The sequence below is a fragment of the Mustela putorius genome, unplaced genomic scaffold (assembly GCF_011764305.1).
Source record: "Mustela putorius furo isolate JIRA1106 unplaced genomic scaffold, ASM1176430v1.1 tig00537335_pilon_pilon_pilon, whole genome shotgun sequence".
Classification (NCBI taxonomy): Eukaryota; Metazoa; Chordata; class Mammalia; order Carnivora; family Mustelidae; genus Mustela; species Mustela putorius.
The window spans coordinates 6,028,106-6,054,244 of record NW_025422457.1 but is presented as its reverse complement, the minus strand read 5'-3'; the positions used below and the strand labels follow the sequence as shown (position 1 = coordinate 6,054,244).

Below are 26,139 nucleotides of genomic sequence, written 5' to 3'. Positions count from 1 at the left end.
AATGTATTTTCTTTTCCTCATGATTTTGTTAACATTTTCCTTTCCTTATTGTAAAAATACAGTACTTAACATATATAACATACAAAATACGTGTTGATCGACTGTTAATATTATTGGTAAAGCTTTGGGTCATCAATAGATTATTAGCAAAATTTTGGGGGATTCCAAAGTAATATACAGACTTCTGACTGAGTGTGTGTGGGGTCAGTGCCTCTGACCTCCATGTTGTTCTAGGGTATATTCCTAATGAAACAAGTGTTCATACTAAAATGTTCAGTTTAGCCCCATTTCTCTAAACCTTTCTATTTTTTTTTAAGTTGTTGTTTATCTACTTGAGAGAGAGAGAGAGAGAGCACACAAATAGGGGGAGGGGCAGACAGAGAGGGAGAAGCAGGCTCCCTGACTGAGCGGGGAGCCCAATTTGGGACTTGATCTCATGATCTTGGGATCATGACCTGAGCTAAGGGTAGACACTTAACAGACTGAGCCACCCAGTTCCCCTCTCTAGGCCTTTCATTGCTATAGGAGCTATTATTGATTATATTTTATTACCTCTGATGAGAATATGTGATTTCTTAAACATGTATGTTAAATTCTATAAAACATGTAATTGTAATTTTTTTTATATGGATAGAGCAGGGTTTTAGGCTAATAAAAATTTTCAGAGTTGATTCTTATAATGTTTTGGTCCTATGAACATCAGTAAGATCTGCTAAGCCATCAAGTCTCACGACAATTTTTCCTGGTTCTCTTCCCATTGGCCACCCGTGATTCTTCCAAATCGCACTTCTTTCTTCAGACAGACTCTCATTCTCAGCTGCTGCTGCTGCTTCCTGCTCCATGCCGAGCACCAGAGCCCTGTGCCTGCAGCTCTCTACCCCTCCCACCTGACACGTGAATGCAACCTTCCCATCTTTCCACCTCTGTGGAAAACAGTCAGCCTTTTGTCCGAGGCTCATCTCTTCATCTGTGACCAGGGTCCCATTCCCTCTCTGTCCAACACGCATTGTTTATAAACCTCTCCACTGTAACCTATCTTTTCCTTTGATCACTCCACTGAAGAACAATTCTTCTGATCTTTAATCACTTCTGTGTATTGCTACAACCATGGACACAATTTAATTTTCATCTTAATGGACTCTTAACCACTTCCTCTCTTTTCCTTGGTGTTTAGTGCACCAATGTCTCCTAAACTTAATTCTATGTCTCTGAGTCCTCCCTCTCAGTTCTGATCTTCTTTTCTTCTTCCTTTGCTCACCTTATAAGTATTATTATTATTATTATTATTATTGCCTTAGACTCTGTTTTCATTTACAGGTTATCTCATACTGGAAGCTTCCTGGTCAACTTCATACAAACCTACATATTTAACAATTGTTCATACCATGGAAGATTATCACGTCAAAGACATTTTTGATGAAATAGGGACCAGTATTTCTCAGTACTTTTTAGAATCTCCACTTGGATACTATATTGGTAATTCAAACTTAAAATATCTGAAACTGAACTCATGTCTTTTTTCATTACTGTTGAACTCACCCTGTGCCAGTACTAACATCACTTGATCATAGCAGGGATTAGCCCAAACTTGTCCATCACCAACATTCACTCAGTCTCTATGAACAACTAATAGTTTTTTGTTTTTTTAGTTTTTTTTTTTTTGTAAGAGAGAGAGAGAGAGTGCATATGCATGTGAGTGGGAGTTAGGGAGAAGGAAGGGGAGAGGATGAGAATCTTAAGCAGACTCTGCAATGGGGGCACAGCCCATCGTGGGGCTCAGTCCCATAACCCTGAGATAGTGACCTGAGCCAAAACCAAGAGCCAGTCGCTTAACTGACTGCCCCACCCAGGTGCCTCTGAACACCTAATGGTTTTGTCTGAAATGGACACACGGAAGATATAACTGTGGAGAAAAAATAAGAACATGAAAGGTCTTGTGAGCTAAGTGGGGTAGTTTAACCTGATCCCTGAAATCTGTGGGGAATCATCAAAGGATTTTAATCAAGGCCTACTTCAGCCACATTAAGATACTTAGCAATTCCTGCTAGAGCAGCATTCCTTTTCCTGTAAGGGCTTTGTAGATGCAATTACCTGTGATTAGAATCCCCTTCTTCTTTCTTACCCAGCATCTACCCATCATCTAAAACTGATCTTGTGCTTTCCAAGAGGCTCCCCTGAATTTTCCTTACCCTGCAGTCTCAGTTACTTGCTCCTCTGTTTTCATAAAATGCTGTACCTCACTCTAACATGTGAGTCATCTCCATGCTCTAATCTCTGATGTACTTCTATGTCTTTTGAAGTAGTCTGTGAGCTCCTCAAGGGTCACATCTACTCCCAGTAGCAATTATAGTGTCCACCGTTATAGTAGGGGTAGAACAAATAGAGAAACTGAGGCACAGGAAGGTTAAGTGATAACAATAATCTGGCATGTAAATAACTCTCAGAATCCACTCTGGTATTAGTCCTTCGGTATGGTTTGGTGGTCGTGGAAGTCCTTCTGCCTTAGGTGTTAGGGGACTTAATCTTCTTTTATAATTAGGCACAGTGTAACACCCACAGGTTATATAAACAGGATTAGGAAGAACAAAAGGGGGTGAAAAAGCATAAGTACTAGGATAAGAACAATCAGAGCATTCAAAGTCAAGGCTTTGAGCCAACCCTAAAAGACTATTTAGGATCCCGTGCTGTGACACACTGTCATGGCAGACAGACACTCCATGAGCTTGGGAAGCTCTAGAGAGCTAAGTGTGTTTTTCAAGGATTCCAATTCTATATTCCTGGTATCCAAGGTATCACATAGATCCTGGGGGTCCCTCCTTGGGCCCCAGTTTTTTCCAGAAAAATTCAGTAAGAAGTTTTTTCTTTGGAGAGTTGGATGATTTCTTCCTTCTCAAGAAACAGCTGAGTGTTTCAAATCCAGTTTTAATCCATGGGCTCCAGGAGATACATTTACAGAGTGTCTGAATCAGAATACCTATCTTTTGACCCATAACTAGTTAATAACTACCCCAGTACAGGTTGAGAAAAGAAGGCTGACTCAAAGACCCTGGCTCACCCTTCCAATGTCAAATAATAGTAGCCTGGCGTTGTTTGGTTTTGTCTACCTACCAAAAACTCTACAGCTGGGTTTTTTTTCCCTTCAGAATAGATTTTTGGAACATAGCAAGACTTACCTGTAACCGTTCTCCATTTTTAAGCCAGGTGATTACAGGTGGGGGCACTGCGTCTGATTTGCATTCCAATGTCACTTGTCTGTTCCGTAACACAGTGAAATCCTGGGACTCATCAGTTCCAGCAATATTAGGGGGTACTGGGTATGAGAAAAAACATGTCAGAGGCTTTCAATAAACAAGATATAAAAATGATCTGAATCATCTTACATTTTCAACAAGTGTTGCTTCTGTTATACAAAATTAGAGGCATAAACTTAAGATATTACTTGTTCAATTTATCGTACAAATGGTTACCCGTAGTAGACTTTTTTAAAAAGTCTTACTCGGTACTTTCACATATATAAAGTAATGAAATTCTTCCAACAGTCACATGAATGACAGGCTAAGTAATATAATCACAACATCATCACCATTTAACAGGTAAAGAAACTAAGGCACAAAAAAGGGATTTCTTGTCCAGGTTCCACATCTGGTATGAATTTTCTCTGAACATCAAATTTCCAAACTACTAAATCAGGGTCTGTTCCATCATAATATAGAGAAATGTAGACATTTTCATAATATTCAGAAATATATCTTTTTAATGTGACTTTTATATACAGAATTTACATGTCAATTAATGGCAAGGTCTAATTTGTGTGTAGGGCTCATGGGAGGAAGGGAGGCACCTAAATTATAGACAATTTGCACTGCCTAGTCATCCAGGCTATGACAATGAAATAAGTAATTTCTGTTTGGTTTTTTAAATGTTCCTTTCAATAAAGGGTAATTTTTATCTCTATGTTGAAATAATATTGACCTGAGTCTAATTGGCCCAACTTTTCTAGAAGGTAGTTTGGCAATAAATCTTGAAGCTTTTAATGTGTATGTGTGTTTGTGTAATCAAGCAAGTGTACCTACAGAATTTTATCAAAATAAAAGAATTAAGGGGACAGGCCGATAGGCCAATATGTATGCACAAAGATGTCTATAACAGTATTCCTCATACTGGCGAAAATGCAAGAACAGCTTAAATATCCAAAAATCGGGAATGGATTAAATAAATGATAGCATATTCATAAAATGGGATACTGGGCCATCACTAAAAAATGTTATAAAGATATGTTTTTTGACATGAAAACATGTTTATTAAACCATTAAGAGAGATGAAAAACATGTCTGATACTATATGCTGTAGGGTACATTTCTGTGACAACACATTTGTATGCAAAAAAGCCTTTGTGTAATGAGACTAGGTGATATATTTTCTTTTTCTTTCTTTTTTTTTTTTTTAAAGATTTTATTTACTTATTTGACAGACAGAGATCACAAGTAGGCAGAGAGGCAGGCAGAGAGAGAGGGGGAAGCAGGCTCCCTGTCAAGCGGAGAGCCCGATGTGGGGCTCGATCCCAGGACTCTGACCAAAGGCAGAGGCTTTAACCCACTGAGTCACCCAGGTGCCCTGATATATTTTCTTCTTTACTGTAATTTTTAGTCTATTATTTTTTTAAATAAAGAACTATGAATTATTTGTGCAGAAACAAAATAAATGAGTCAGAAAGTCCAGAGGTATTTCCAAAAAGCATTTGATCAGCCAGATATAAGAATCAGATTTACAAAATACGTATTTCCTTATACATAAACATATCTTATGGTTTGCTAGGGAGTTGCCCCATGTTCCATCAATTATGGCTTCTAGATAGGTGTTAGTATATGATAGATGGCAGGATATTTTGCCCAATTTACCATGCACTCTCACTAAATATTCTTTATCATCATCTCCTGCAGTACTGGACGCCAGACACGTATATCTTCCTGTATCCTCCACCTGCAAAATCCAAATAAGTGAATTACACAATGTTAATACATCAGGTTTCATGAAGAGAGTAAGTATTCACTAGAATGAATATAAAGTCTCCCACAAAACAAGGTATCATGAAGATAGCACAACAAATCAAATTTAATAAACTGTTTTCACATTTGTGATTAGCTCTCTGCTAAGCTATGTTTTAAGAGGGTTTCAATATTTGATCTCAAAATGTTTGCAGGTTAGATATATTTAATGATCTCAGAAAATGCAAGTATATATATAGGACCTAGCACCAGAAGTCACAGACGAGACACACAATGGTTATTGAACAAATAAGCATTCATGGACATAAAGGTAGACTTAAAAGTTCAACTGGCATCTTCCTGAAGAAAATGAAATACAATTTATTAAATAAACAAATAAAATATCAGGTTACTTAAAGTACATTAATACCATATTTTGAATGTGTCTTTGGTAAATGTGGTGAAACAAAAGAGCTACATTCTATAATCTGGCTGTAAATTGTGTCAGACTGACAGCATGGTTTACTATTACCTGACTAAAACCAGAAACATTTCTTTAAAAACCCTATGCATAGTTTCCACTGCAAGTGTTAGTCCTCCTTCATATGTTTGACATTGTGTAGACACAGCCCATGCTTATGTATGCATAAAATATACTCTGGAAAACAGATGATCTTACTTCTGTGAAAAAAATTTCTTTTGGAAAAGCAGAAAAATCCTGTTTTCATTTATTTTACTACTTGAACATTCTTAGAATATTGTGAATTTTTAAATTCCTACATTCAAAACCGAATTTATAGGTATGGAAAAACTTTTTGGTAGGCTGCAAAACCTCCTTCAAAAAAATTTAAGACTAGTATGTTTGCAAAAATACTTCAATTCAACTTTAAGAAGAATGGCACTTGCACAGTCCTTCTATTAAGAGTTTAAAATAATATACTGAGGCCTAGAAAATAATTTCTGTGTTTCCCATCATATGTTGAGAGCCTTTAAAACTCAACTTTTCTCAATCAACTCATTTTATTCCCAAGTAATATTGTCCTCTCCACTTGTTTTGACTTAACCAAATTTGAACCATCATTCATGTCTACTCTTAAATCTTGCCTCCTCCAATAAATACTTCCTGATAATTTGTGCCTTTCTGTATGCCTACAGTCATCATTGGTAGCTATATTTTCTAGACTGTGTTCTGTTCATAGGGTGTCACAAAAGTTATAGTTAATTGAATTTCTCTAGAGTAGTATTTGGCAGTATTTTGGACACGTACTATGGCTCACAGAGGAGAGAAAGATATAGTATATAAAGTTTTCCAATTCTATTCAGTCACAGAATTTCCCCCATTGGAATAACTCATAGAACTAGTATTTGGGGGCACCTGGGTGGCTCAGTTGGTTGGGCGGCTGCCTTCGGCTCAGGTCATGATCCTGGGATCGAGTCCCGCATCCAGCTCCCTGCTCGTCAGGGAGCTTGCTTCTCCCACTGACCCTTCCCTTTCTCATACACACATACACACTCTCTCTCTCTCTCAAATAAATAAATAAAAATTTTTAAAAAAGAACTAGTGTTTGATGGAAGATACTTTAGGAAACTCCTGTCTCTACCACACAATTCAGAATTTGCAAAGCTTCCAATATGTGTCAGGCATAACTGTATGTTACAGACACATACACGAGAAGACAGAGTCCCAATAAGTGAAATATAATGTAATAAGTGAAATATAATGTATAATGTACAAGATGCCCTGAAGACACAGGAGCAGAGGAACCAAGGTCAGTCTTAGGACTTGATGATATTTAATTTTCCACTTCTAAAATATTTAAGAATGATTTTCTTACTATTTCTCTTCTTAATTTTGTCATGTGTTTAGTTTTATATCCCCTAGACAACCAGAAACTTCTCGAAGGCTGAGACATGTTTTAGGTATTATGTTTGTATTCTCCACAATAGCTACCTCCTGTGGGTCACCATCTAATAATGTGATCTTTGTCTCCTTTTGTTAATTAAACCCAACTATATAATGTTTCCATTTAAGACTTACTATGATGGGGCCTTAATCTTCCTTTTAAGCTTTCTTTATCATTATTCTTTGGTATTTATAATTCTATTCCACACAGTTCCCTGTCTCCTTATGTAAAAAAATTATTTGGGCTCGGGGCGCCTGGGTGGCTCAGTGGGTTAAGCCTCTGCTTCAACTCAGGTCATGATCTCAGGGTCCTGGGATCAAGTTCCGCATTGGGCTCTCTGCTCAGCCAGGAGCCTGCTTCCTCCTTTCTCTCTCTCTCTCTGCCTACTTGTGATCTCTGCCTGTCAAATAAATAAATAAAATCTTTAAAAAAAAATTCTTTGGGCTCCTTTTTTATCGGTTGAAATTATAACATTTGAGGGTTTTCATTCAGTAAGGGGTTTGACAGCTAACCCCAGTTTTCTCAGAGCTACTGCAATGTTTGACAGAGAGGAAAGAGGGGAATGGAAGGCGTGTTCTCCTTGATATGAGAAACAGGGAACGTGCTGAGTTCCACTGGTTAGGTCTCTGAAGCCGAAGAAGGATGGAGACCCAGCTCTGTCACTGAACAGTGGTGAGTCCTTGGCCGGCAAGTACTTGATCTCTCTGTGCCTGTTTCTGGTTGTGTAGAATGGAGGTGAAGACCGACTCACAGGGTTGTCATGAGAGTCACCGGTGTGACAGAGCCCAGAGCCGTACACAGGATGGACACAGTAGACAAGTCATAGCCCTTAGCTCTCTTTTTTCAGGTCCCTTTCCTTCCTCTTTCCTCAGTGAAAATGCACACAGAATATAATTAAATAATTTGTTATTCCATGTTTAATGGAGTGATGATTATCCTAACAATAGCAGCAGGAGAAACCATTCTAACTCTATTTAACAGTGCCTGTGGCACTGTTCTAAGCATATCATCTTTATTTTTTTTTTTAAGTTTTAATTATTTATTTGACAGACAGAGATCACAAGCAGGCAGAGAGGCAGGCAGAGAGAGAGGAAGAAGGGAAGCAGGCTTCCTGCCGCACAGAGAACCCAATGCGGGGCTTGATCCCTGGACTCTGGGATCATGACCTGAGCTGAAGGCAGAGGCTTAACCCACTGAGCCACCCAGGTGCTCCTAAGCATATCATCTTAAATGATCTTTTAAATCCTCAAGTGGAGTAATAAGGTATTATTACTATTTTTATCCCAAAGTTACAGACGAGGTTATCAGGGCACAGATGGAGAATATCCATAATGTAAGATTCGTCATTGTGAGTAAAACAGAGGATTACTACGGTGAGGCATCCCAGACACATGTCTCTTTAATATATTTACGTTTCTGATGAATTTCCTTAAACACAAACTATAAGAACAATTTTACTGAATTGAGTGTTTGAAAAATTGCATCTCTTCAGATTTTTATGTCTGCTAGTTAATTCTGGAGACCAAAATTTCTCTTTGAGGCCTCATCTGTATATATGTTGAACAGCTTTTCTCCAGTTCTTAAAGAGCTACATGGCACAAATTAAGAACTTGGGAAAATACTCTCTTACGGCCCCTTGAAAAAACTTGCAAAAATTAAAGGGTCTTGCTTCTTCCAAGTTTCATATGATACTTCCACTGCTTCTCTTAGTGTATCCAAGCATGCATACCACAGCACCAATCTACCCTTGTTAAGGTTAGAGAGAGGGATCTTGTGATCTATTTGGACTCAAAAAAATCATTTCTCCATTGTGCCTATATTAGCAAGTGAGAAGTGTAAGCCAGGATAAAATAACTTTTTTTGACTTCAACGCTTACCTGAGCACTAGATATTCGAAGCACGGCTCCACCTCCAAGAGTTTGTACCTGATCTGTCTGTGGGAGGGGCCGTCCGTCCTTCATCCAGGTGATTTTAGGAGTTGGGATTCCAGAAGCAAAGCAGGTAAATTCAAGTGGATTATTAACAATCACTGAAATCTCTACAGGTTCTTCTGATCCATTGATATGAGGTGGTTCTGTTTAAAGGGAATTAAAAAGAATAACAAAATAAACTTGCTGTTTGATACATTACTGCTAATTAGGAAAACTTAAGAGGAAATTCATCTCAAATTTATGTTCATATAATATAAATTGGTCAAATACCAAAATGATCATTCCTAGATGTTATTACCATTTGTCACTGGCACTATTTAAAAAGGGATGGCTCACGTCTATCCGAGATCATGAAGGAAAAGGCAAGCCAGTCCCAGGCAATTATAGCTCAGCAGTGGGGATTCAGCTAGAACAGCCTCACCTAACTGCCAAGACTGGGGAACAATAAAAACTAAGCTCATCTTATACCATTTTTTAAAGAGAGATATTGTAGCTATTATTTCTACAAAAGCAGCAGGCAAATGCTGTGGAATTCTGCAATCATCTTTTCTATGCGGCACTTTAAGAGGAAACAATGACTAAGCAGAAGAGAAAATAGTTACATTTGGATACTATTGCTGTGTAAAACACATTTGTTATGTCTGGGCAGAAATAATTTCCTTTTTTGTTATTTATATTTCTAAATTACCTTTCTCAAGAGGATGTTAAAGAATCTAAACACTTGGAAACATTAATATTCCTTAGTCCAAATATTCTCAAGTTTAGGAATCCCTTTAAAACAGACTTTTCATACAATGATCATTCAAGTTTTCTATGAACATTTCCAGCTTACTATTTCACCAGGCAAGCCAAAATAGCTGTTGGACAGCTCCAAGGATTAGACTTTTTTTTTTTTTTTAATCAGGAATATAGTTTACAACAGAGGTTCACAGCAGAGCCTGAATTTGAATCCTGGTTCCAATAATTATTAGCTTAGTGGATTTAGGCAAACCTCTAAAGTAAGAATAGCACTATTATTTAACGATAGGATTACTGTGAGCATCCAATGAGATAATCTATAAACTATAATTTATGTTTCTCAATATATTTTATAATTAAAGATTTTTTAAAGAGTTATTGTTACTACAATGTCTACTATAGCTGTTGGGATTATTATTAAAACCTGCTTACTAAAATACAAAAACAAAAACAAAAACAAAACAAACAACTCCACCTATGGTCCATATTTTCCTTAAATCTAATATTCCTTTCTAGATTATAATTAAGAAGTCAGAGTTTCTTAACCACTGACCCACATGACTTCTTTTTTTTCATTCATCTTATGACCATTTTCTTAAATGCATTTTAGAATGATCCAAGATTTCTTGCTTGAAGGATTTCAGTGTTTCCATGTTGCTTATTGAGTTAAATAAAAACTCTTCATCATGGCTTCCAAAGCTTTTGCAATAGGTCTCTATCTTTATAAAATTATGTACTTTTAATATACTTAAGTAACCTAGGCACCAAATTCAACTACTTCTCTCCCTCAGCAAGTCCAGTCTCTTTTTGCTTTGTGACTTGACTAATGCTATTCCTTCTACTGCTATAACTTCCAATAGTCCCATCCCCTAACTGAACATGTTCAAGTATTATGAAGGTCACATCAATGTCATTAAATTCACTTATAAAAACTGTAAATCCTTTCTTGTTTCTTTCAACACTAACAATAAAATTTCTCTCCATTTAAATTCCCAAAGCATGTTGTTCATATCACTCAAAAGCACTTATCTGATTCTCCATTTGACCAAAGTCAATTCCTTATTCCTTCCATTTATTAGTTATTTACCATGTTTTGATCACTACGGATACACAGATCAATTAGGCATGGTCTTTATCCTCAAAGCTTATAGTCACTAGATTTAAAACAACAACATTAGCAATAATAGAAATAACATATTCCCATCTGATTCAAACCCTCATCAGATCTTACAGATAGATATCAATTTAAGTGACTACGAACTATTTTATTCCATGTCTTGTCCATATGTCATATACTTTGGACAGAGTAGGAGGTGTATATACTCTGATGACTAAAGAACTCATGTTTTTAGCTTATCTCTGTCTTCTGAGCTTGAAATCCACAAATGCAATTATCAGATTAATATCTCCAGTGGAATATTTGGACACTATTTCAAATTTTAACATGGATTCAGAAAAACACCTATTACCTTATTCCTCAAAACCTTGTCCCTTTCCACATTTCCTGCATTTATGAGATGGATCTACCAATCAACAGTCATATATGCCAGAAACTCAGAGCCATCCTTGATATCTTCTTCATTACTACCCTATAACCAAATCCACAAGGAAGTCCTAATACTTCTACCTGCAATTATTTCCAAATACATTTTTTCCTCTTAGCTCCATTACTGGACGAGCTACAATGCTATTTACTTGGACTAATATCACTTATTTCCTGCTTTTAGGTACCTACCCCTATTTGTTTCTTTCACCTTAACAGACGCCAATTTTGTTGGGGTTGTCAGTGTGCTAAAAAAATCCATTTCCTATTCTCAGTATTAGTTGGTAGATGGAGTGGTCCGTGAAGATTCTGTTCAATGACATGTATATGGGAGTGTTTTTGTAGGTCCCCTAAGATAGTCCTTATAGAGGCAACTCTTCACCTTTCCTCTTTTTTCTGCTCTGCTGTTGCATCTAGTGATGCTGGGGGTCACCAGGCAATGCACGATCACTGACCAACCATGATGTAAAAGTCAAGAGAACTGTAAATATCCTAGCTGGTTAACCAGCATAACTACTGCCTATCTCCAGACATCTCACTCAGCAAGAAAAACAGAAGTTTAAGGTTAAGGTAAGAGTAAACCTAGGTAAATTACCTAGAAATATGAAATACAGAAATATTAAAACAGAAATATGAAATACAATGAAATTTTTACAAATTTATCCCCATAGCAAGTGATTCTAAAAATTACACTTACTTACTAAATATTATTACTTGTTTCCCAACTATTAAACGTTTACGTACCCAGGACCTTCAGGATAAAGTGTTTGTTGACTTCTCCAGCTTCATTTGAGGCAATGCAGATGTACTTTCCTGAATCTTCAGTCTCTGCTTTGTCGAGCTGAAGAACCATTCCTTGAGTGCTTATCTTCAGACGGCTATTAGGATTCAGAGGCTGGCCATCTCTAAGCCAGGACATCCTGGGAGTTGGGGTTCCATCTGTAAAGCATGTCATGGAGGTAGAACTACCCTTGACTATTGTAATTTCTTCTGTTCCCATTGCATTGTCCAGATTTGGTGGCACTACACAGAAAACAAAACGGGTAAAATTTACACATCTATTCTAATTTGAGACCAATTTAGATTAAAAATTTTTTTAATTGTTCAGGTAGTTCTATAGTGTTTCTATGATTTATTTTATTTATTATTTATTTATTTATTTTAAAATACAGAATTTAAGATAGCATATAAATAATTGCTGATTGTTTTATAAAAACAGGTATTAGATAGGCTCATTATTAATGTTCCAAAATATTAGCAACAAAACCTCAGGATGGTTTTCTTGTAGAATATATAAAATTCAAACGAGCTTTAAGTTTTGGTCATTTTTTAACTTTTTAGGTTTGTCTCTTTAATTTGTTACAATGTATATTATAGTTTCAGAAGTATATTCTCAACTGTTGTATGTAGGATAAAGAAAATAATACCAGTTTCTAGAGTAAGTTTTATATAATCCAAAAAATTAATTTGTAGACTATAGTAAATAGTTACTCAACTGTTCTGAGATGTACTTGGGGATTTAGAAATTTGGACTATTAAACCTTAATATTTCAGAAATGGAATGTTTTTAATTCTCTGTCTATACACACACACACATACACACACACATACGCATATTCATGCATATTTTAAATACTCAAAATGAGCCACTAATATTATTAGAAAATAGTCTGAACTTTCTCTTTGTATGAAAAGACTGGTCCATGCATCTGGATTAAAATGTTATTTTTAAAAATTTAGATTTGACTTAAGGCAAAACTCCAGGTTAGAAGGGTATTTGAGCAGACAGTATGTTCCAATATGTACGGGCCCTTTGGGAGAAAACACATTGTTTCCTAGTTAGCAAGATCCTATTTCACTAGTTCTTTCTGACAAGTCAATATCTAAATATAAGCCTGTTGCTTAATATTGTAAAGTACTATGATCATCTTGGAGACATACCAAGAACTCGAAGGCTATAATGCTTATTATCCACCCCAGCTCTGTTGGAGGCCACACAGGTGTACATGGCAACATCAGACACCTGAGCTCTCACAATCCTGAAAAACAGTTTGACCCAATCATTCACAATTTAACACCATTCAACATATACAAAGAAAATATTTCTGATTTATACACAGATTATGGCTAATGCTGGGAAACTTTAGTTATGAAGTGTGTAACGATGCATCAAAAATACAGATGCCTGCAATGCAATTTGTTCCACAAAGCTGATTAGGAACAGAGAGCAAGCCATTAAAAATAGAACATAATTTAAGAGTGAATATTTTTCTAATATCCCTTAATAAAGGAAGCTAACATGAAAATCACATGACTGTAGTATGCAGCTCATCATCACTTTGCCACAGAAAGTTTTCTCTTGGAAATACATATGGGAATGATACATCTGTCTACGAAAGACCTATTTTATACAAATTTACTAAAACATGAGCATTTAAATAAGAAAAATAATTCCATTTTATAGTTGTTTCCTCCTTCTTCTAAAAAGATACCGAAAGTGAAAACTAAACAATGGTAAAAATTAAGGAAAACACATTTCTTAAGCACCGTTTAGATAAAGTTGAAGCCTATAAGCACAGTGACTTTATCCGTCTAGCAAATCACACTTAATAAAAGCTGACCTGATAACCTGCCCTCCTGATAGCAACCGGATGTGGGAGGAGAGAGGCAGAGGAAGCCCATTCTTCAGCCAGTTTATCTGTGGTGGCGGTGTCCCTGTGGCTCTGCATTCAATATTTATTGAAGTATCCACCAAAGCCATTAGCTTCTCTGCTTCTTCTTTATTACCCCTAATTGCAGGTGGAACTAGGTCATGCAGAAAATGAGAGAGAGAGAGAGAGAGAGAGAGAGAGGAGGGGTAGGGTGTGCATTACTAGTTCAAATCATTTCAACTACAGTTGTCCATACTGCTGCTTTTTATCCCAAAAGCAAACGGCCCTGACATCAGATTTTCAAACTAGATGCTTCAGGCACCTACTGCTGGACCTTCATTTCTACCAATAGGTTCCTAAGGTAGCAAAATCAAAAGAGAGTGAGATTTCATATTTACCATAGACATTCAAGTTAAAAATTCGGTCTTCTTCTCCAGCAGGGTTAGTAGCGACGCATGTGTATTTCCCCACGTTAGATGGGAGAGCTCCATAAATGTTTAATGTACTACCATCCGCAGTCACCCTACAGGAAACATCGTAATAAAGGCACTGAGATGATTCATGAGAAGCTAAGAGCTGGAAAACTTCCTCTGGGTTATTGTGCTTTTTAGAGAAATGCCACCATAAAATGCATTTCATCTTAAATATATAATGGTTCATACCTTTTTCACGAAGTACATGGAAGTCTGTTAAAGTCAGAGCTAGTAAAACTGATGGAGATTTCAGGCAGTCAACTAAAATTCTACAGAACCAGATAAAATTCCTGTTTTATAACCACTTCCTTACAAGAAAAATGGGAAATGAATGAAATCAGGTTGGAACTTCCCTTTCCAAATCAAAGATGTGTTTTTCTCAAAGTTAGAATACTATTTCCTTGGTTACCAATATAAGGTTTGGATTAAATGAAAATTATTCAAAAATTCTGGTATGAAATTTGAAGAATGTTATAATGAGAAACTAAAAGACATTCTATATTAAAATCTAACTATAAATGACTTGGTAATATTTTTAATGAGAATAGGATAGCTTACTTAAACTGTGACAACTTAGTATTATGTACATGTATATTTTGCAAAAATGTTCCACAAATTGCTAGTGCTTTTCCCTTGAATTACATAATAGTAAATAACTATACAGTTAGATGATCAAAGATATTTAAATTAAGAGTATTGCAGTATTGATTGACTTCACAAGCTATTAATTGTCGAACAAAATTTTCTATGTTTTAAAAAGAGATTAAATGGCTTTCTACAGTATTCCTACAATAGTTATTTTATTAGAATCTTCCAATGTCGGGACACCTGGGTGGCTCAGTTGGTTGGACGACTGCCTTCCGCTCAGGTCATGATCCCGGAGTCCCGGGATTGAGTCCCGCATCGGGCTCCCAGCTCCATGGGGAGTCTGCTTCTCCCTCTGACCCTCTCCTCTCTCACTGTCTCTCTCTCTCAAAAAAAAAAAAAAAAATCTTAAAAAAAAAAAAGAATCTTCCAATGTCAAAACTAAACACTCCATTTCTACCATATCATGTTATTAAATATGATATATTGTTGAAAGTATCAGAAAGCCCTTACTATATTGTTATTCCATCTCTATGTAGTTTGTTGTATGGGTAACAAGTGTCAGTGGAAAACAGGATTTAGACAAATCACTACAAGGAATGAATGAGGTTATGATGGTACTGTCTCTTTTTTCAAAATCAGCCAAGCACTCATTCACTCATTGGTGTTGATGGATATGGAAAACCTAGACACACACACACACACACACACATACACTTTTGAGCAACTAAGGAGAATGTCTGTGTCCAACTCTTTAAAATTTTATCTTTTTTCTTTCTGAATACAATGAATTTGGTATTACTCATGTGAAATTTGAAGCTTAAAGCATTATAGAGTACCTTAAAATTAATGATGCAAAGATCCATTTAAATCATACCTGATTCTTTCTGTTTCACTCTTGTTTAAGGGCTTTCCATCTTTAAGCCACTGAATAAGTGGGGTGGGAATACCATTTGCATTGCAGGTCAGCTCAACGTTTTCCCCCTGAAGAACGCTGACTTCACTTGGGATTTCAGCACCAGCAATACTTGGAGGAACTTTGGGGAAATGATTAAGATTTTCATTAATGAGGCATGGAGTTATAAATTCTAACAAATAAAACAGAATCATAGAACAATATGACATTTTTTTCCCGTTTTTCCTAGATTGTGGTTCAAGATCTAACTCATATGACCCTATAAATTACTTTTAAATGAGGAAAAGGTCAAGAAATCGATTCAATAGTCTCATTTTATTTGAACTTGATACAATTATTTAGTCATCTGGGCTAGTGACAAATCTACTTCATGGGGGCTCTTCCTGGCCAAATGAATCACTTTAAGATTAAATCCTCAATATAGTTCAGGAGAATGTTTTTCCAAATCTTGCCATCAATCTCTGTGAAAAATATCAAAGTTGGTTGTTTCTCTCTTCATAAGGCAATTTAAATATTGTTTATTCTGAACAATGGATAGGCTTGTTGTACATTTCCAGATCCAATCATTTCTATACTCTTTCTGGTCATCTTTGTTTTTCACTTTAATTATTTGATTGAGAATAATGTATAATAAAAATATTGACAATGGTTTCAAGCAGAAACACAGTTGAATTCCTCTTCTAAATAACTATGGTAGTGTGCTGGAGGTAGCTCACACCAGCATACAAGACCCAGTTTTACACATCTTCCCGACTCACCATCTTCACTGACGTCCCGTTGGGAGCATGAAGTGGGACACAGTCGGGATGTTTATACCATAGAAACTGGTAAATGATTGGCTACAAGTCAGAACCTTTTTGTCTGCAGTCAATTGTTAAATATTTACCAGCACATCAATTTACAGCTTCTCCAAATCTCCTCTTAGTCATCCAGAGTAATAATAATTTTATGAAATTTGCAAAACTTAGAGTTACTAAATTTTCTAGCCAGTGAGAGTTTTAATGAGACATACTGCAATAAGTAGCTAATCTACGACAGGCCCCATACACAAACTTTCTAGTCCTGAGACATGAAAACATATACAGTCTGGTAAAATTTTTGGTCATACCACATTCTCCATGGTTAGTACTTACTCTTTATTAATGCATTAAACAAAATTAAACCAATCTCTGAATAGTTATTTTTCCCTTTTTGCTTTTGAAATCTCAAAGCATCATTAATCAGAGAAACCACCAATATCCATTAACTTATTTCAATTTTTCTGTATTTTTAATTTTTAGGTGCTGGATTTTTTTTTAAGATTTTATTTATTTATTTGACAGACAGAGATCACAAGTAGGTAGAGAGGCAGGCAGAGAGAAAGGGGGAAGCAGGCTCCCTGCTGAGCAGAAAGCCTGATGCGGAGCTTGATCCCAGGACCCTGAGAACATGACCTGAGCTAAAGGCAGAGGCTTAATCCACTGCGCCACCTAGGTGCCCCGAGGTGCTGGATTTTAATCTTATTTTGCAATATATATATTTATCAAATCATTACATTGTGCACCTTAAACTTATATAATGTTATATGTCAATTATATCTTAATAAAATGAAGAAAATAATATTTTTGAAGTTAGCTTTAGCAGAGCTCAAAACAGGTAGATAATAAATATTCACAGTTATTTCTATAATTTATGAGAAATTCTTTTCATAGTATCTGTAATAAAATTAGAAAAACTAGCATTCAACTCAGTTTCAAGTTAGACTTCCATTTCAATTTAAACACCAGGCAAAAAAATAACAATCAGATTTACTGAAAATCAAAAGTATGCAAATTCTTCCTCCAGTGCTCAATATTATGCTGGAACGTAGTAGGTGTTAATTAAGTTAATTAAGTGTTGGATGAACTAGTTCTCCTTATTCTCCCCCCAAAATAGTGTAAGATTCATGCTTATTTGAAATTTACCCAGTCTGTGACCTGTAGTTAGAACACACTACAGTTCTTCATGAATTAAATCTTACTTACATAAACATGAACAGATCTATAGGATTAGCTCAAAATAAGTTATACCAGATTAAAATAAATAATTCAATAGAATATATTCTATTAGAAAGTAATCATTTCAGTAAACATGAAGAATGGAGATTATGAAATTTCTATTATTCTTTTTTCCACAGTATGATCATTTTCATGAAAATGTAAATATACTGATAAATGTAGGACCAAAAATTGATAATATTTTTTGTGTATCTAAAGGTATTTTGTAAGTCACATCATTAAGCTGTAAACCCTAAGCTTAAACAGTGCTTATATCTTAACAAAACTGGGAAAAATATCCAAAAAATCTAAAACAAAGTTATTTTGAATCAGTTATAAATGAGCTCTTTTTTTGTCTAAGATTTTATTGATTCATTTGGGAGAGAAGGAGATAGCAAGAGAGAGCAGAGCTGGAGGAAAAGGAAAAGAGAGAATAGGCTCCCTGCTCAGGGAGGGAGGATGTAGATCCCCAGACCCAGGGATTATGACCCAAGCTGAAGGCAGATGCCTAACTGACTGAGCCACTCAGGTGCCCCTATAAATCATCTCTAGATGTAGCCTAATTATGTACTATAGATAGGATAGAATAAAGAAACTAAAGGTAGATCAGAGTATACCCCATATACCTTGTAGGGTTTAAAAAAGTGAAAGAATCCTTGAACACTACATCAAAAACTAATGATGTACTATATATATTGGCTAACTGAACATTATAAAAAGAATAATATTTAAAAAAAAATTTTTAAGTAAGCTCTATGCCCAGGGTGGGGCTGAACTCATAACCCTGATATAGAGTCACATGCTTTGCTGGCTTAGCCAGCCAGGCCCACCCCCTACCCCACTTACCTTGAATTGAAAGAATGTAATTTTTCTGTGCTTTTCCCTCCATATTTGATGCAATGCATGTATAGTTTCCACTATCTGAATGCTGAGACCGAGCGATCTGGAGTTTGCTACCTCCAGACAAAATATGTACTTCGAGTGAGTTGGAATTTTCTAGAAGGGACAACAAAGCAAAACAAAACATAAAAAGCTTGTCTTTTTAACATTTCTACAATTCGTCATAATATACACTATTTTTTAAAAAGATTTACTTGTCTGAGAGAGACAGAGTGTGCAAGTACCTACGAGTGGGGGGAGGGGCAGAGGAATAGAGAGGGCTGAGCTTGGAGCCCCACATGCAGCTCAATCTCGGGACTCTCAGACCGTGACCTTAGCTTAAATCAGCTTAAATCAGGAGTCAGCCACTCAGACAACTCAGCCACCCAGGTGCCCCAATATATATGTTTCTTAACAGTTGGTCCTTTATACTTTCATTTTAAATGAGAGCCTACTTTGAAAAAGGAAATAAGAAAAAATCTCTATGTAATGAATAACCATCTTATGTGTCTATTCTGTAAGTTTATATTTTAGTCCATTAGGCATTTTGGACTAAACACAGCTAAAAGCATAGTATTGAAAATGTGCTGGTTTATTAATCTAGTGAATTAAAAGCAAAAGAAAACAAAAGACCTGTACCCCTGGGGATAAAAATAGATGTTTATAAAAAATAAAAAAATTAAAAAAAAAAAAGAAAACAAACGAGAAAGATACACAACTATATTACCTATGGGCTTGTGGTTCTTTAACCATGCTATCGTGGGAGGTGGGATTCCCGTGGCATCACAGGTCAAGGTCACAGGATTGCTAATCGTCTCGACAACCCCTTCATTTTCAGGCCCTTCGATAGTGGGTGGCACTGTGAAAAGACGGAAGAAAATCACATGTCTTCATGAAGCTAATTTAGGACACTTTCTCATTTGCATATCTGGGGGAAAAAGAGTTGTATTAGAGGCAGATGCTCACCATATACATTGAGGTGGAAATTTTTATCATCCCGTCCTGCTACATTTATAGCTCTACATACATACTGGCCTGTGTCAGACACCTAAAAGAAAAAGATACTATTGTATGTGTCCATTAAGTTACAGATGACCAATCACACTGTTCCAGTGTAGATTAAATCATCAGTCATCTTTATGCTCCAATGCCCAATCTAATCGCCGCCTACAGTCCTGCTTTTTTTTTTTTTAATATAAAAAACAAAAACAAGGTCAATAGCATTGATGAGGCTGTTTTTGAATAAAACTCATTTCTCACAGTACTAAAGGGAGGATGCAAATACAAATTCTTTCTTCCATAATCCCACCAAGTTATGACACACAAAAAAGAATAAAAGATGCACCTCAGCTTTCTGGATGTGCAGCATCTGTCCATCTGCTAAAATCTCCCAGTGAGTAGACTCTGTTATCTGCCCATTCTTATACCAGGTGATGACTGGAGGGGGGACAGCATTTGACTCACACTCCAGGGACACTGAGGTCCCCTCTCTTACAGTAACTACAGAAAGAGATTCACTGCCATGATCTTTAATGCTTGGGGGCACTGAGGGAGGGAAACAAGAACAAAAGGATGTCTTTTTCATTAAGATGCTCTGATAGAAAGTATCTAATACCAGTTTAAAAAGGAAAGAGTTTTATGAGGAGAGTAAAGACAAACCATAAACAGTCAGGAAAACTTTTTTCTTGCTTTCACCAGCTTGGTTGATCGCTATACAAGTGTATTCGCCACCATCAGATACTTTGGCCCGAATAATCTGTAGAGTTCGACCACCTGTGGGCAAATACAATGCAAATTGAAGAGTGGCATGGAGGTTGTTTTAATAACTTAAAAAAAAATTTTTTTTAAAGAGTTTTATTTATTTATTTGTCAGAGAGAGAGAGAGCAGAAGCTCAGAGAGCTGCAGGCAGAACAGGCAGAGCAGGCAGAGGGAAAAGAAGGCTCCCTGTCGAGCAGGGAGCCTGATGTGGGATTTGATCCCAGGAATGACCTGAGCCAAAGGCAGACGCTCAATCAACTGAGCCGCCCAGGTGTCCTTATTTTAATAACTTTTTTATCAATAAGATAAAGAGCAAAATGTACCCTTTCTCTTACAGTAAAATTTCCTATTCAAAATGAAAGAATTGAATTAAATTGTCTTTGATCCTCCCTTTTCCATTGATCTCAGTATTTATTCTACTTCCTTATAAAGGAAGAAACTCATAAATTTTTTTCTCTCCAGTAACCAAACATAGAGAGTAGAACTATCTGATTCAGGTTCTAGTGAACAAACAGTAATTGTACTATAATCAAAATACGTTAACAAGTATTTTCTGGGTTTAAATCTCCCACAGTGTAGAAGTAATGGTCTATTGGTCTATTTATCTATCCTCAAGGAGCTTTAGGATTAATTTGAAACAACCAGTGATTTTATCTAATAAAAGCACTGCTTGCTAGTTTATCAATTCCTCAAGGTATTACTAAGGTAATTCCTCAAGGAATTACTAAGCAGTTTGTTCCTAAATGTCATAATTCTTGAAAGCAGACCTTGCTACTGAACATTCCCACTGAAATAAAGCTATACAATCTTATCCTAATGGCCCCAAATGGATAAAGAGAAGCACTTCCCAATGTGAACACATAAGAGGAGTAAGACAAAAGTTTGGAAAGAGAGTTAAGTTGATGCTATTTGTACTGAGAAAAGTGAGAACGTTTTGTCCATCATTTAAGAGTAATAAGTTCCTTACCAGGCACAATAAGAGCATTTGTATTTAGCTTGATAGGCTGTTCATTCTTGAGCCAGCTGAGATCCGGAGGTGGAAAACCAGAGACCTCACAGGTCAAAGAGATGAAATTGTTCACCACAACAGTGAGATTTTCAGGGTTGGGACCAATGACACTTGGAGGAACTATAATAGTAAATATATTAAAAATGAAATCTGATATTATCAGTAATACATATTTCAATTCATTAATATAAATCCAACCACTATAGCCTGCTAAAGCACTGAGTTAATGATAGTTAATAATTTAGTGGTCTTAGAACTCACTAATGCCTTTATCAAACTCATTTCCATCAGGTTTTTTTTCCCACTTGAAAGAGAATACTAGAATTTTCAAAGACAGAATTATTGTGTATTTTATTTGTAAAATGTAGCTGACAGTTCTTAAAATGGTTTTGTCAATGTATAAAGAAAAACTTAACAGCATATGATCACCTAAGACGTGAGCGGGAACAGAACAAAGTCTAGAGCTTGAAAAACTGAAATGTAATAATCAAGTAAGAGAAGGAAGACCCAACAAAGTCAATCAGGAATGAGGGGCTGGGAAGGCAAGATAGAAATAAAGGGCGTAGAGTCACAAAAGCCAAAGGAAGAGAATTTCTGAAAACGATCATGGTAAAGATGTCAAATGCACAGAAGAAAGAAAGATAAAGCCTAGAAAGTGCCTCTTGGACTTTAAAAGGATGCTATTTGGTGAATTCAGTGAACAGATTCACTGGTGATGGGGAAGTGAAATTTGGAACACAGTGGTGGAAGGAGTGAGTGGGAGTGAGGAAATCAGACATTAGATATATACAGTTAGTAGAGAAATTTGCTTTGAAATTGGGTATAAAGTGAGGGAGGTAGCTGAAGGGAAAGTTTAAGTCTTAGGAAGACCTTTTTTGGTTGTGGTTTAAAAAGGGAAGAGACAAATTTAAGTGCTATTGCAAAGGATCCAAGAAAGAGTAAGAATTTCATATTCAAAAAAAAAGAGAGGAGATGGTATGAGAATTTTGAGGAGGAGGTGAGCAGGGATCTAGAGTGAAATTATTGGCCTTTGGAAGGTAGAGGAATGTTTCCACCTTCTTTTGTAACAATGGGAAGGAAGAAATGGCTGTAACAGATGCTACTAGTACGCTTGATTTGATGGTAGGAATTTGAGCTGGTTTCCAGGATACACCTTCCCTTTTCCCTGTAAAGCAGGAGGTGAGGGCATTTACTGGAAGTGAGAGAGGGCTATTATGGACTGAATATCCCTCCTTGTCCCCCACCCTCCCACTCCTATACTGAAGCCTGGCCCCCCACTGTGGCCATATTTAGAGAGGGCAACCTTAAGGAAGTAATTAAGACTAAATGAGATTGTAAGAGATGAGAAATGAGATCTTATCAGATCATTGTCCTTATAAGAAAAGAAACCAGAGAGTTTCCCTGCTTTTCTGGCCATGCATGCTCAGTAAAAAGGCCTTATGAGGACAAAATGGCCAAGTACAAGCCAGCAAGAGCTTTCACCAGAAACCAAACCCTGCAGGAACCTTGATTTTGGACTTCCCAGCCTCCAGACAGTAAAATAATACTTTTCTGTTGTTTAAGTCGTGCACTCTCTGGCATTTTGTTATGGTAGTCTGACTCCATGAACCCCAGAGTCATTCTGACATCTGAGGAGAGGGATGAAGGTGTCAGTGAGTCACTAGGAAAAAGAGGAGGAACCCCAGAGAGTATGGAGTTCAACATGGTACCTATGAATTTATGATGACACTGATGTTTCTGACTACACGAGTTCCCCCAGCCATGGTTAGCCGCCTTGGTGCAGGTATGGTCAGATATGGAATTTAGTGAGAAGCAATACAGCAAAACAGCTAAGTTAAAACTTCTGGAATCCGCCTGTCTAAATTATAATCCTGGTACTGTATTTGCAAGATCTGGAACTTTGAGTATGCATCTTAATCTCACTAGTCCTCAGCCTTTCAATATGTAACAGAGGTATCAAGTGGTACCAACACCTGGGATTATTGAGGTAATTCAGTGAAAATGCATATGTAAAAAAACTTGATACCTAGTAGGGATCGAGTGGACAATATGTCGTGTCTTTAGAGGCAGAGCAGAACTTTTACTGAGCAAGAGCAGTAAGAAGACTAAGAGAGGTGATGGAAATGTTGTTCCGTGATAAATTAAGCTAGACGTGAAGGAGAGTAAAGACAAGAGAGCTGAAAACCCACCGGCGGGCAGACTGAAGGTCAGAGTCCAAAAGAAGCAAGCACTGTTGTAATGGGAGATAATGAACAGTTTGATTTCAAGTGAAATGATTTCAAGTGAAAACAACTGAAATTATTTCTCCCCAAAATGAATTTTCTAATATGTAAGTATGGTCCCTGACCTCAGTTGGGAGTTCCAGGTATCATTAACCTGTGAATGAGGAAACTCCCTCCTGAACTCCAGTCCTTAAGGGTAAACTCAAGTGGTTCCTCCTTCTACCTGGAAAGGTACAGGTGTTTTTGCTGTACATTAGGAAGAGGGAACTGATATGAAAAAACTCTAAATATTTATTTAGCGACTACTGTGACTGAAGATGGGTTCAGGGAGACCAAGATCTGTAAGAAATGACCATTTCCCTACACCATCTATAAAAAAGTTACAGGATGGGGTGAAGATAGAGACATATAAAGATAAACTAATACAAGGCAACTTACAGACTTCCTAAATTGGGGCTTTTGATCACATAATAGAGGAAAAATTAAATCTGCTTTGGGAATCAGAAAAAATAATCTACACTTTTATTTTCAACATTTATTCTATTGCACTTTGCAGATTAGAATGTGTGCTCTCATGATCACCACACTTGTGTATTTCTTCCTGAGAATTCATAAAACACTGCTTCTGGTTTGGTCAGACTTACTCATTTAAAAAGACTTGAAGATATTATACCATTTGAATGGTTTCCTATGAAAGGACAGGGGGAACAGGAACAAGAAATGGGCATAAAAATGAATGATTACATGAATGAATATTTTAATAAATGAAAGTAAAGATGGGTCTTGTTCAGGCCAATCATGATAGTGAGACATGAACTAAGGAGTGCAATTAATGTAACACTCTATTATATTACAACCGAGGTCTTAAAACAACATCAAAAACAAAACCAAAACATGAAAAAGGCAAAATCTCTTTTACTATCACATGTTACTCATTGTGCTAAGCACAGGGAATACAAAGATAAAAATGTTTCAAATGTCTGTTCCACAAAGACCAAACATTGCTGGGCACCAATACTCCCTGGATATCACACCAAAAAAAGGATATTCTTGATGCTAAATAAGTCTTTGGAAAGGAGAAATTTTTCATGAGATGTCATATTTCAGCTATTTCCAAAATGAGCCAGAATTTTGGATGTGTATCCCACATGAAAAGGGAATCTTTTATAATGATTGTTCCCCATTTCTAATTTAATATTTTCAAAACAGACATGTGTCACAAAACTAAAACTAGTCATTTGTGGTAGATATCCAATGGCTTTTTTCCTCCCCACTTTTACCTAAATAGTATCTCAAAAGCATTTTAGCAAAAAATTAGGATTCATGCAGTGTCTGCCATATATCAAGAACTTAGTTTGATGAATGAGTTAGGTGTAGTGGTAGTTTTTAGGAATTATTAAACTCCAAAGATGACTTTTTCTTCTCCAGGGAGTATACCTAATGGTACTAGAGGATGTAACTTGACACAAATTCTACCTTTAAGGACAGAAACTGGTTCCAATCAGGATTACTGGGTAAGTTTTATGAGTAAAAGAATTATATTTGTTTCTAACTTTACATAAACATATAATTTGGGGGATTTAAAATTTTGATTTTTTTTTCATTTTCAGATATGTAGCGGTAACTACTCTCTCCTGAGGAACTGAAATAATATAAAAACAGGCTTCCTAGCAGATTTGTACTTCACAATCCTACTATATGATACAAAGAAAGACTGGAGATTGAACAAATGCAGGCTGCACACATTGTTCAAGTTAAAAGTACAAAATAAGTCTCCATAATCTAAAACACAGTTTTCCTGTTTTTTCAAGCATGCTCTAAGAAATGTTATTGGAACTGAGCTCTTACCATGAACATTGAGGTTAAAATATTTTTTGGCACTTCCAGCTGTGTTCTCAGCAACACACACATACCTGCCGATATCTGTTATTTGAGTGTTTAGAATCTAAGGGGAAAAAATAAAGAAATTCCAACTGAAATTTTTAATAAAGCAACTTTTCATAATGAGCATTACATTTCAGACTAAACAACACATATTCTTTCTGGTTGATACCAGCTGAACACAAGACAAAGAAATTTCTGAATATAATAGTGCTGATGCTAGCTTTTTTTGGTCAGGTCAAATATTTACAAAGATTTCCAATCAGAAAAGGTAATTTTAAACATATTTGTTAAATGCTGACTACAAAAATTTCCCCAATTATTCTTCCTCATCCCTATCACACCCCTGGCAACATGACTTTGAAGCTCCTTGCATTTCAGAGGGGGAGCAAAATGCAGAATTCATGTCGGTCTTGGGTTGGCTCTGACCAGCACAATGCCATGAAAAGAGACAGTGTGTGTCTGAAGAGGTCTAGTGCCTTTCCTCACTCTTTTGGAACTCAGCTACCACCATGTGAGAAAGCCAGGACTAGCCTGTTAGAAGGTAAGAGAATCACAAGGGGTCAAAATCAGCTCAGTTATTACAACAGAGGCCTGGATACGTGCCAAGAGCCCAGCCAAGACCAGCGGACCACTCACTCAATTCAC

General features: G+C 36.4%; 1 protein-coding gene across 3 annotated transcripts in view; it reads right to left on the bottom strand.

Annotated features, from left to right (window-relative positions):
* The window catches only part of HMCN1 (hemicentin 1), a 485,682-nt gene that overhangs the window by 72,497 nt on the left and 387,046 nt on the right, over positions 1 to 26,139 (bottom strand). For all 3 annotated transcript variants that reach the window (XM_004767964.3, XM_004767965.3, XM_013064227.2), the window contains exons 57-71: positions 25,459 to 25,555; positions 21,347 to 21,508; positions 20,280 to 20,393; positions 19,966 to 20,165; positions 19,587 to 19,668; positions 19,348 to 19,479; positions 18,588 to 18,737; positions 15,688 to 15,847; positions 14,151 to 14,275; positions 13,723 to 13,906; positions 13,043 to 13,140; positions 11,846 to 12,124; positions 8,767 to 8,963; positions 4,899 to 4,980; positions 3,174 to 3,310 (exon numbers count right to left, since the gene is read on the bottom strand). In XM_004767964.3, coding sequence (XP_004768021.1) covers positions 3,174 to 3,310; positions 4,899 to 4,980; positions 8,767 to 8,963; positions 11,846 to 12,124; positions 13,043 to 13,140; positions 13,723 to 13,906; positions 14,151 to 14,275; positions 15,688 to 15,847; positions 18,588 to 18,737; positions 19,348 to 19,479; positions 19,587 to 19,668; positions 19,966 to 20,165; positions 20,280 to 20,393; positions 21,347 to 21,508; positions 25,459 to 25,555 — 2,199 coding nt within the window. The remainder of the gene's footprint in view (positions 1 to 3,173; positions 3,311 to 4,898; positions 4,981 to 8,766; positions 8,964 to 11,845; positions 12,125 to 13,042; positions 13,141 to 13,722; positions 13,907 to 14,150; positions 14,276 to 15,687; positions 15,848 to 18,587; positions 18,738 to 19,347; positions 19,480 to 19,586; positions 19,669 to 19,965; positions 20,166 to 20,279; positions 20,394 to 21,346; positions 21,509 to 25,458; positions 25,556 to 26,139) is intronic.